General features: G+C 39.8%; 1 protein-coding gene across 7 annotated transcripts in view; it reads right to left on the bottom strand.

Moving 5' to 3' along the window:
- SLC12A4 (solute carrier family 12 member 4) overlaps positions 1 to 12,967 on the bottom strand; it is a 51,272-nt gene that overhangs the window by 19,821 nt on the left and 18,484 nt on the right. For all 7 annotated transcript variants that reach the window (XM_061469018.1, XM_061469025.1, XM_061469019.1 and 4 more), the window contains 5 exons: positions 10,313 to 10,407; positions 7,965 to 8,096; positions 1,373 to 1,519; positions 768 to 822; positions 336 to 466 (listed from right to left, as the gene is read on the bottom strand). In XM_061469018.1, coding sequence (XP_061325002.1) covers positions 336 to 466; positions 768 to 822; positions 1,373 to 1,519; positions 7,965 to 8,096; positions 10,313 to 10,407 — 560 coding nt within the window. The remainder of the gene's footprint in view (positions 1 to 335; positions 467 to 767; positions 823 to 1,372; positions 1,520 to 7,964; positions 8,097 to 10,312; positions 10,408 to 12,967) is intronic.

The raw sequence follows: 12,967 nt of genomic DNA, 5'->3' as shown, positions 1-12,967 counted from the left end.
ATGCTCTTCACCAGAAACCTTCAGTTTATAGGAAAAGTCAAGGGATAATGGCCCATTCTATTTCCACTGTACAACTGAGCCAACTTTATCAGTGATGCGCATGTGTCTGATTCATTCCTACTTCCATCTATATTTTCAGAAGAACTTCCATTCTGGATACCCACAGAACACGCAGCATCCAAAGGGAAGCAGTAGCAGTACAGAATTAGACACCAAGAAACCAGAGATCTTCTGGTCTCTACCCAGAAATGTGTATACAAACATGGGACAAGAATACTGGGGCATTTCTTATATGCTATTTTTCTTAAAAGCAGGACTACTCCAGTACTACTCACCAACAAGATCTCAATGGCACCAAGGATATACATGGCTCCTGCAAAGGTTGTTCCCAGATAAAAGCACAGCCCTACAGCTCCACCAAACTCTGGGCCCAATGACCTAGATATCATGAAGTAGGAGCCACCAGCTATGGAACAAGAAAAGTGAGAGTAAAATTATCATTGATTTATTGCTATAAATTGTAAAATATTCACAAGAATACAACAAAATCATACACTGTGTATTTGCTTTAGGGAGGTGGGGGTCAATTCAAATATCTTTCTCTTATCAAATCTTTAGCTTTATTGATAAGAAGAAGAAATACTAGATACGAATTCAGGCTTTTTATCCTGGCTTTAGCAAATTTCTCTGAAATAAAAACATACTAACAGCTTATAGGAACTTCTTATTTTTTAAACACAAATGAGAGGTTTGCTAATTATACTTACCTGGAACAACACCATTTGTGGCAATAGCACTCATTGATATGGTAGTCAGCATAGTCTGGGGAAAACAAGGAAAAGGAAGCAATTGTGTCAACAACATTTTTAAAACCAACTGATTTCTTGATAGATTAAAGCTGCCACTTCACATAGGATATAATATTTCTATCTATTCTGCCTTGACAGGTCATTATATGAAAGCAAATAAGGGCAGCAGGAATTTAATCATCAAGCTGTTGAGATTTTTGCCTGAGAGATGACCACTGCTTTATCAGGTCAAGTAACATGTCTGCAGACACAGGAAGACAAAAAAGTGCAGGTGTCCCTCCATATGCATATCTGAGATTCCAGCACAGCAGGCAGCCATAACCTGGGACAGGCGCAGAAAACAGCTGTCTGCTGAACAAACACTAGCGTTGAGATTGCACCTGCACTAGACACAGTTTGTCAGTTCAGATATACTAGGGGAAACACATAGCTACAAACATAGTGTAAGTGTCTAGCATAATTCTGGTTTTTCTTTACACATATATCTACAACGTAGCCTCTCCAAATTTCTCAATAGTTTCACAGACGTTACGTCACATGCATTATTTTACCTATATACTCACACAACAGCAGCAAAGTAATACTATCAGGAAGGACTGAAGAACTCCAGCCATTCCCACCATCCAGGTCAGCCGAAGGAAGAGAATAACCCCGAAGATATTCTGCATGCATGGTAAATACACCCCCATCAGGGTGCCCATGCTGGGTGACTGAAAAACAAGTTCATTGCCATTTATTAACTGCAATTATTTAAAGCATAATAACAAAAAAAAAACCCTACAACTTCTGTTTTTTCAAGTGGTAGAAATCTGGAAAACATGAGGTAGACCCACATATGTGCTACTGCCCTGGACACAAAACATGAAGCAAACTCCAAAACCACAAATTCCTGAACAAAATGCTGACCCTAACATATCTTCACATTTGAAGTAATTCCACTCAGCATATAATACAAATTACTAACAACAGAACATACATGTATTTACTGTAGAATCACTGAGTTTCTAGTATGAAACCTGCTGAGTGCTCCAGACACAAGTAAAACAGATTTTACCTTAATCCCCAGAGTTTACAGATTAGTTCCACGGAAAACATACTTTTGTGATGTTACAACTAGAAAAGATTTGGAAGCAATCTGGAGACGTACATAATGTATTTGCTTCCATTTTATATATTTCATGCAAAACTAATGATTCCAACCTTTCTCATGTTTAATGTTAGTATCAAACTCTGAATTATCTTTGACAGTGACTGAGAAAATACAAGTTAGTCGTGTGACTTCACAGAAACTGCACGTGACTGGCATTCAACACAGTATCTTGTAGAATTCTCCTTTGCCCAAATAGTTACTGTCAGAAGACAGTCAGATCCGAAACAATGGTATCAAAATGCCACTGATATGGGTTTTGTTTCATGGAATACAAAAGTATTCCATGTGCACTGGCACACCTAGCACTAGCAGAGTTTCAGGGACTGAAACCTCTGTGGCTTCCTGCCAAGACATTTCATTGCTGCTGCTCTTTGAGGCCTTGTTTTGCATTTAAAATTATACAGAACACTGAAACACAGGGGGAATAGTGTAACTTCTCAAAGGCTCATCCGTCTTCATACTTCTTTCTATAAATAAACCTGAATTCCAAACCCTATTACAGACAGACAGCATTTAAAGAAACCCATGAAAAATCACCCAAATAAGAAGGGTATTAAAGGCAGGTGACAACACTTGTTCAAATTTGACTTCATATAGCATGAACTAAATGCAAAACTAAACAGGTCACATGCACACTTACAGAGAAATTAGTCATGAATCAGAAGCAATAGTGCTTAAGACAAGCATATTATTCTTTAAATGGCTGTCAAAAAACATTGTTCTTGCCTTGTCTTCACTATGGAAAAAATTAGTTACCTTAGGTATGTCAAGAGTATATTTCATTATACAAAACAAAATCGTAGAAGCATCAAATGGTTGCAAGATCACCAGGTTAAAATAAGCAACCTAGGAATGTAGTGCTTCAACTTGGAACTACATGTTACAACTTGAAATCTCCTCATCTGCATTAGAAATCTGCTTTGCCAGAGATGGAGGAGCACTGTGCCCAAGAACATGATCTGAACAGTGTTAGAAAAGCCAGGAATTGATGACCGAGTGTTTTGAAATCAGTTTTGAATCTCCTATGTGGCTACAGCTAAATCTAATCAACCAGGCTTTCCCCAGAGACAGTTTGACTTGGGTGAACCTGCTGCAGTGCACAACAGAAGCACATCGTAATGTTTTGCAACAGACTTGCCCTGTGAGTTCTACCAGCACGGGACCAGAGCCATTACTCTGCTCTTGCAATGCCACACTACAAAGAAATAATCCCTAAAATGTTACCAGCCATTTGTACAAAAATCGCCATCCTACAGAACTAACCTGACCAGCTTTGCTGAGATTATGTGTAAGGACAAAAGGAATTGCTGTCTTCTGATACAAACAGAAATGACACTTGTACAGGAGTACCCTGCTCAGGGTAAGAATTTTTAAATGAGTTGCTCCAGTGGTACAGTGGAGGAGGATCTTCTCAGGGCATTCATTATAGTGGACCCATCTCCTCAAGAAGGGGAGGTTCAGGTACTTTTGATTCAAACACCTTCATCTGATTCACAGCTGCATAAACATTCACTGAGGCCTAAATGAAGTTGCAAGGCACTAGGCAGATTTTGCCTTGCACAAGGGCTTCCCATTGTCACCTTAATGTACTCTTTGCCTCTCAAAGACACATTCCACATAGTTTTATCATCTATCTGACTATTCATCCATCAGTCACTCTCCCTCACAACCAACATCTCTGAACCCTGCAGCAAGTGAATTTATCAGAGGTGGGGGTATCTCAGAGGAAAAGAAGTTCCTAACAGTTTGTCAAAACTGGCATCTGGAAAAAGAAAAGAAGCCCCACCTATTGTGCCTACGCAGGACAAGCAAGTGGAGCACACTTATTGTATATCCTATACACAGTCTTACAAACACTGTTAAAGCAAGTGAGTGTTCAGCCTGTCTTTTACACACCACCCAGCTTCTGTTTCCTTTGTGTAAGGATTTACCTCAGCTCAGCTATTCCCTTTCTTCTGCCCTACCTGGTCCCTGCAGCTCTGCTCTACTCTTCATCATCTTCTTCCCTTCACTCTTAAGTGGCCTCTTATGCTATCAAGTTACAAGCTAGCTTCAGCCACAGAGGAAGACAAATGGTCCATTAGTTGTATAGTCACACACAAGGGTCTGCCCACAGACAAAACTCAAACCACGGTATTACTAAATGTACCTCAGGCATGAGTTTAGTCTGGATTTTCTTACCCTGTGTTGTCAAAAACACTGGTATAAAAGAATCATGATCCACAAATAGCACTTGAAGCAGCTTGTTCACAGAAATATTTAACACTAGTAATCTGCAGTGACTTGACCCTTTTATAGCATCTTAGAATCAGGAAGCGATACTAAACTAGTGCTGAAGTCTCAATAGAATGCAATCTGAAATAAAAAGGGTATTATCTTCACCAAACAGCCACCAAATGAAAAAAAAAAAAAAAGAACACCACCCCATACAGCAAAAAGGAAATAAACAATAAACAAACATTTTGAAGAACACTAGTAGATCAACCAGGAAGGGCAGAAAAATCTCGAAAACCGTTTCAGTGATGCAGATCATGTTTCCATTCACTCTAGCCAGCTGCAGACACAAAATTGATACAAATATTGATCTGAGTCTGAAGGACACTATTTCCATTGTGCCAGCATGATGGGTTATCAAAGCATTTGGCTGCAGGGCTTGACGACATTGATCGGTAATGACAGCTCTTATGGGTGTTCTGTGGCATGGGGACAGACAGCAGCACAGAAATGAAATAGTGAGTTAATCTTATTTTTCATCATGAGATGAGAAGGGGATGAAGGGGATTTTTTTTATAGTGTACTGCAACTATTAAGTGCTTTAATACAATATTGTATTTAGAAAAGATAAAAAGCAACCCAATTTCTACTCTTTTGGAGCAGTGTTGATTTTATCTGATGTGTATCTAACAGAGTAACAAAAAATATTTAATGGGAATGCTGAAACAGGGTAGTATGTTCATATTCAGCCATCTTGCACTGAAAATGTCCTGACCTTCCCTCGAATCTTCCACAAACTCTGCAGCCATTATTCCAAGAGATTAGAAGGGGGATAGTAATGTAATGGATATTCCAAATCCTGTGTAAATATTCAGGTCTCTTTTGGTATAGTCACTGTAGGAAGCAGGTGCTGAAAACAGTAAACTCCACAAGCTGAAGCACACCATTCTCCAGACCTTTAAGCTTTAAACTAAGGTTGAACTTTGGGAGAGGGATCTCTTTTTTGATACCTGCCCCTCAGAGATTCAGACACTTTATGTGACACTATGTGCACACAGTTGCCTTGTCTCTTTTTTGTGTCTGTGGGGGTTTTTTTTGTTGGTTCGGGGGGGGGGGGGGGGGGGTGTCTATCATATGAATGGATGTGATTCAGCAGGCAGGAGTGTGCTATGTCACAGAAAGGTATTCAGAGAGACCTGTCTTACCTGCTCAGAGAGAGAATGACATATTCACTTACTGAAAGTACTGCTTTCTTCATTCAGTTTTTGAATACCAGATCTAGAGTCTGCTCACCCCCCTGCTCCAGTTCTCGCCTATGAGATGCCAATTCCAGTGAGAAAAACATCAGGAGAGACAGCTTACTTCTTCACACTTTGTCACTCTGGCTGGTTATGTACTTGCTGAGTGTACCCAAGACAACATTCAGCAACAAATCAGTTAACAATGCTGGCACTTAGAAGGTTCTGTTCTGACGGGGCTGGGGTGGATATTCATGCTTCTGTAACTAATAATGCTTAAATGGGAAGGATAAGGTATCAGCAGGACATAGATTTATACTTCAAAGATGGCTAAAAACAAATGTGAGGAAGAATCCCATTTGCACAGTTTCTGGATACTTTCAATCCATAGCACTGTACAGCTACTGCTTTTGAATTTCTTGGTTTAATGGTTATAATTATTAGCAAAGTTAATATTCCATCTTCTTATATTCTACAAGATGTTTCATATTTCAATATGAAAAAGGGAAAATTTTTCCTATTTCATTAAAAAAATTTCATATAGCTCATAGCAAGAGAGAGAGAAGAAATGCAGACCATAGTCATAGTATTACAGCTGACGCTATTTATCTCAGAGACAGACATGCTAGGCAAGGAGCCGCTTAAGGAAACTGCAGTGTTTACACAGAAAACACTGAGATATTAACACAGGATGACATTGTCACTTTTGGAATGGTTACTCAACCCATGATACAAAAAACATCTGAGAATCTGCAAACACACATTTTTGGAACGTGGGAAAGCATAGTTCAGAACAATCCAGGTATTAAGCCCGAACTCTGTTTTGCCATAGAAGTATAGCTTTAACAAGGACAACAGTCCTTTTTTATGGCAGTAAACAGTTTGAGAATATGCAAGTGTTAACATAAATCATTCCTAAATGTAAAAATATTAACACCAAATCTTACATGTTACTCTACCAGGGTTTAAAACAACTTTTCAGTTTCCTGGTTTTTGCCCCATTCTACCTTACAAAGATAAAATGCATTTGCTTTAACCAACTTTACACTATAGATCCATCACCAAATTCTCCCTTTTCTTTTTCCAAGAGGGAAGTAAGTGACTAGCTTTCAGATTAGACTGCATTTTACCCTGGTATTCTGGTCATGCAATTAATAAGGAAACAAACAGCAAATGCAGTCAGAACTTCCCCAAAATAGTAAAGACAGTACACATATTGTATCACACTCCATTCTATATTTGTTAGGTAATAATCAATCTGCTCTTGATAGTAGGCTGAAAATTATTTTAGATTATGCAATAACACCATATTGGCAGCTGATGCTTATCATTACTTCACCAAAAATTTGCTAAAACAGAGATGCAGCTGACATTTCGAAGGTAGAAACTCTGGATAGACTCAACAATTAGTGCAACACCAAGTGCCACACAAAAGAAATTCACAATTAAAAGGTTTAAGTTACTTTCTTAATGTAAGCTTATAGCATCAGAATGCAGCAACTACACGCAGATGACCTTCACTCAGCCTTGCAATGATGCCATATTAACCACACTATTACAGCACTTTAGGGCCCGTGGTCTTAGATAAAATTGACTTTTAAGCTTCAGTGTTGACTAAACAACTTTCTTAACCCCAGCGTAAAGCCTTACAGAGTAAGCAACTGGAGTGTGAGTAAGGGAGCTGGAACCTGGTGTTTGCATGAGGCAACATGCATTCTCTGAGAACAACGTGCTGGTTTTCAACATTATCGCTACCATCTCTTTCTGAAATGGCTCAAACTTTAACAGGGCAGTACTATAAAATCTGTAGAATTCAAGTGCTATCTTAGCTTTTTGGAAGACTTGACAAAATTTGCAAACAGACTGACAGGCCTGCAAGTGTCATAAAATGCAACCACACCACTTGAGGATTTAGCACTACCTGAAACAACCTGCTGGACTGCCAGATCACTAAGAGCAGCAGTTCGAACAGCCCTCCTGATAGAAATCTAACTACCAACAGCCAAACCCCACTTTATACCTAGTTATTACAAGGCCAGCCCAAATGGCCTAACCATCTAAATGCTGATCCTTTGTGGCAGAATTCCACTGCCTAAGTGCCTAACACCAGAACGACTCTTGAGCTGCCCCAGGGTGTCCAGTCTGAGCTCCAGCCACTGCTCTAGAAGGCTGTTGTCTCCTGCAAGTCCTGTGTCATACCTACCAGGCTTGAAGAGATGTGTAAGATGCTGCTGGGCAGCTAAAACAGCACTAGGAAAAAGCTGGGAGGGTTGTTTTGAGGTTTATTCTATTCACCACTAAAAGCCTATCCTCCTTATCTTAATCCGTAACAAGTGTACCTAACTGCACTGTAGTGCATAGTGCTTAAGCATGACATCTGCCCCAATTCTTTTTTAACATCTGGTTACCTACAGAATTCTAAGTTATTTCTTTGCAATGGCATCATGGCTTCTGACAGAGGATAAGATAAAATAGAAAGGATCCCAGCTCCTCAAAAAATACGTAGGGAATTATCCCATTTATCAGCTGGCCAGGCAGAGATTTTTTACTTACTTTTGACACTTTCTTCTTCGAGCCATCAGTACTTTCTGCTTCTTCATGTTCCTTAACACCTTGGGTAAGATTTGTGTAGTTGACCAACTTGCCAAGCAGAGATGACACTTTTGGTCGTATATCAAGTTCTTCCTGTGGAAGAAGGCAACTAGTCAACTTCTGCAATTCACAGCATTTATGAAGGGTGGCTCGGGTCACGCCTTCCTGGCATGCCTGAGGCTGCCAGGGAATACACCAATAAATTATATAGGGAGTAACAAAATATTTCATTGTGCTGGAACCACTGATGAAAGGATTTAATTTCCTGAAAGGAGTGCAACTCTCATGAGAAAAGGCTATGCCCGCGGGTCTGCACTGAACGCATCCTTCTCCTTTGCTGCTGAAAAGCATGAATTACAGCAACAAAGAAGTCTGAGCCTTGGGACTGTAAGAAAGTTAACATGTACCTTGCCTGTGTCCTTCATGTCAGCTTGTATCAATAGATATACTTTTTAAAGCGTCAAGTTGCCTAACAAATTACAGATTTAGTGATTAAACTCCAGTCATTGTAGGCATGCATGCACTCTGATTATTTTAGTACATTATTCAAACTATGCCATTAACTCATGTGGATCTAGGTAAAAATCCCAAAAGACACAGAGAGGCCTCATATCTTTACATTTATCCCACCCAACTTCTCTTTCTGAAACTAAGGTCAAGAGGAAAAAGAAAAAGGGGGGGGAAAATAAGAACAAAATCATTCTCTCCCTCTTTCTCTGTGAAACTAAATTGTCTTATGCATCTAACTGCACAGTAAGTAACGCATGGTAAAGAGAAACAACTTTCTACACAGGAAATGAAAAAAAATATTAAGAAAGATTTCACTGTCTGGAGTGTTATCATATTTTCCTGTATTACCACAAAGTTGCCAGTAGGATCAGCAGAGTTACACGCTATGCACCCAACTGAAACTGACCCCAAATGGCTAAGCAGATGCCATAAGCCAGGCATCCCTTTTCTGACTGTTTCCCCTGCTCTGATCTGCAGTTCACATCTTTAAAAACCTGACTGCAACTCCTTCCAGAAAGAGGTGACACATCCTGTTCAGTTGAGCAGCATGGCCTTTGGGATGTTCTTCCCTCTCTGCAGTAGCACATGAGGAGCCTTGCAGACCCGGTGTGGTACTGCATTACTGCTTCTGAAAAATGCAGGTATGTAAATAATAGCAGCCATGCCACAAGTGGCCACTCTGCATGACCTAAAAGTGAGGTTATCCTGGTCACAGATTTACCATGCCTTGGAGGGAGGAGGCCTGAGAGCATGCTTCCAAGTCTTTTAGCTCAAGCACCCTTCCATCAAGCATGGCTGTAGCCTTTCCACAGTGAGTGCCTATCTTGCAGCAGGTAGGTTTACACTTGTCCAGGCTCTATGTCAAGCAGCTGAACAAGCAGGTGTTAACCTAGCACGGTGCAGAGCCAGTTCTGGCTGCTCCAAACTGAGTTCCCATAGTGGGAAACACATTCCATCCCTGGCAGTGTTCAAGGCCAGGCTGAATGGGGCTTCAAGCAACCTGGTCTATTGGAAGGTATCCTTCCCATGGCAGGGAGTTGGAACTGGATGAGCATTAACCCAAAACCATTCTAGGGTTCCATGTTGCCAGTATTGCTGTGAAACTGTAACTCAAACACCCAGCTGGAAAGCTGCTGCAGAGCCATACAAAGACTCTGCAGCACTCCCCAGCACCAGAGCTTCTGGAAACATTTTTTAGCAACCGTAATATATCTGTATGTTATGCAGTGCAAGTGAGGTGAGGAAGTGGAAGAGGATTCTGCTGTACTTGGTGTGGCTTCAACTGGCTTCCCACATAACAGTCTGGTCTTCCTCACTTCCCTCACAGTCCCGAGTGGTGATAGTATCTGAGCTTTTTCATCACACAGGGTATCTCTGCCCATTGGTACCTTGGACAACAGAAATGCACCCACAGAAAAGCACATGGGGGAGAAATCCAGGCTACTGACATTCTGTGGTAGTAATACAGGCTACCCAGGCTAATTTGACTGCCTGAATTTACAGGATAACACAGTCCTTCTTAGCACAATAAATCAGCCCACGCTCATTTTCCACTATCATTAGCCCACAGTGCCACAGCTTCAATACTTGAATTATTCAGGTCACCTCTGGTACCATTATGTTTTGCTCCTTTGTAGAGATATCCCTAAATACACCAATGGCTTTAAGACTGGTCATGCAGTGACAGCTCAGAACCAACCCACTGCCTGGAACTTTGCAATGCACTTAATGGGCTCAATCCCTCCCATCTTGGAAGATCACAAATCACAGTGGAAGCATAAAAAACAGTTTGAAGATACCTCAAACAAGGCCAGATTTCTGTCATAGTAATCACCTCCCTTGCCAGCTTCTGAACTGTTCAGGAAAGGACTGTTTTCTTTATGGTTGCCATGACCTGCAAATTAAAAAAGAATCAGGTTTTGATAAGCACAGAAAGACAGACTGTAACTTGACAAAACCCACAGGGAATAAATTTATTTGGTCAATTGAATCTGTTTCTTTTTACTATCTGAAGTTATGCAACGTTATCAGTATCAGGGGTGTTACTCTCAAGGTAGAGTTATTTTTATTTCTACTCCTCCATTTTCATTAAAATAGAATAAAAAAATCACTTCAAAGTAAAATTTACAACAGCTACACCATTACCTGTGCACTTATTCTCTAATGTTCTATCTAATAACTATTTCTTATACAGATTAGTAATAAGTAATAGGACAGTTCTTGTGTACTCAGAAAAAATTGCTAATGCTAAGTAGCATTTTAATGCTAAGTAGCAACGTTTAAGCACTACATTCAAACAGATTAGGTAGATTTAGTAAGACTAAACAAATCAAAGGCTATACATATTCTGTTATTACAATACACCAAAGCACCTCCTTTTATTGTTGTTGGTTTTGTTTGTTGGTGGTTTTTTTTTGTTGTTGGTGCTTGTTTTCTTACTATGCCCAACAATGCTAGATATCAAACATGCTCACTTCATGATGCCTTTACCCTTACTGTATTTTGAACATTTAGACTGTGCATTCTTCAGACTCCTCATATGCTTTTAAGTTAAAAGCCTAATATCAGGTACAGTAAAAGTAAAGCATCCAGTTATGCAATGAACATTTGAAAAAAAAACAAATAAACAAAAAAAAAAACATATCATGGATGATCAGTAGAGCAAGTACAGAGGGGACCATGTAGATGCTCCAAAGGCTGGAGCTCCTCTGCTATGGAGACAGGCTGAGAGAGCTGGGCTTGGTTCACCTTGCAAAAGAGAAGACTCCAGAAAGACCCTTTAACAGTATTCCAATACCTAAAGGGACCACCCAAATATCAGAAGAGGGACTTTTTAGAAGACAATGCAGAGAATGTAGTGACAGGACAAGGGTGAATGGCTTTAAGCTGACAGAGGGGAGATTTAGATTAAAATTTAGGAAGAAATCCTTCCCTCTGAGGGTGGTGAGGCCCCAGCACAGATTGCCCAGAGAAGCTGTGGCTGTCCCATCCCTGGCAGTGTTCAGAGCCAGGTTGGACGGGGCTTGGAGCAACCTGGTCTAGTGGAAGGTGTCCTTGACGTGGCAGGGAGCTGGAACTGGATGAGCTTTAAGGTCTCTTACAACCCAGATCATTCTATGATGATTCTATTATCAGTAGAGCTTTTTTAAAAAATACTAACTTTAAAAAAAAGGGCACTATAGTATAAAATGAGCTCGGAGCAGGGGGGTAATATATTAAATTGATTCTAGTATTCAGAAGTTCTCAAACCTTTGGCTCCCATTACCCTGCTTGACATACAAAAAAAAAGTCCTTTCACTTGCTTGCAACTCTTCACTCCCTGCTCTTTCAGCCAATACAAACTAAAGACATCTCCAACAGTATCTCTTTGACAAAGGATCAATCCAAGGAATACTTTTTTTCTACTTACAAAAAAAAAAGTAACTACTACAGAAATCAAAAATGAAAGGAAGAAAATTATTATTTCAAATTAAAATGTCAAGTTAACACAGTATTGTACAGTGAATACATAAAAAGCAAGAGACTAAACAGCTCAATTTTAAGGTACATATTTTCATGATTAAGGTAATCAGTTCAACAAGGCTACACTAAATTATAACATAATTGAAGTGAAAGTATCTCTGCATTTTGAAATCTGAATCAACTTTAAAAATGAAGCTAGCAGGCAAACATCACTGTACACACAGGGATCAGCATATACCACAGTTACAAAAACAACTGCTCTAAGCAAAAAAAATATGACAAAGTTCAGTGCTGTTCCTACTGAGGGGAAAGGGTGCATGGAAAGAAACACAATTTGCTGGAAACTGCCAAGAGGTGCTTTGAACAGAACTTAGAAAATCAATATTCATAAACAACAGAGGTCTTTTTAGGCTTCTGGAAGTAAACACTTAGCTGACCAAAAATACCTATAAATAGCAGACTGCTGTGTTTCACTGCCTATTGCTTTTCTCACAGCTCTGACAACTAAGACACAAACATTACTTAGCAGCTGCCCTGTTACATGTAAGACCTACATGTAAGAGATGTTCATATTGCTGTACATCGTAGGGTTTTTGTGCTACTACAAAAATATCAGTAAGCTTAGCAACACAGCATTAAAATATGTTTATCAACTTCAGCAAAGCAAATATTTACTAAAAAGCAGCCAAACCTAATTGCTTACTATATTTGTTACATCTATATTGGCAGAAGGCCTATACAAGATCAATTTTGTTCCAGTACATATTGTAAGCTGCACTGCAGCCTGTTCTGTCCTATTGTGGTTGAAATATATTTGTGATTTTTGCTGAGGAAATGGAGTTATTTGCCATATAGGTGTTACTCATTAAACAGGACACCAGGGCAAATGACGGCATCAACAGCAATACCGTCTACGTGATTCTTCAAAGCTTTGGTCTGTGCTGTATCTTCTCATCCTCACACTAAACACAACAAGGCCAGGAGTAACTTGG

Source organism: Pezoporus flaviventris, unplaced genomic scaffold (genome assembly GCF_033815535.1).
Source record: "Pezoporus flaviventris isolate CSIRO_AGI_PZ_B2104156 unplaced genomic scaffold, CSIRO_AGI_Pfla_v1 ptg000054l, whole genome shotgun sequence".
In the NCBI taxonomy this organism is placed as follows: Eukaryota; Metazoa; Chordata; class Aves; order Psittaciformes; family Psittacidae; genus Pezoporus; species Pezoporus flaviventris.
The sequence above is the reverse complement of the archived record's forward strand: the minus strand, read 5'-3'. Positions and strand labels throughout refer to the sequence as shown.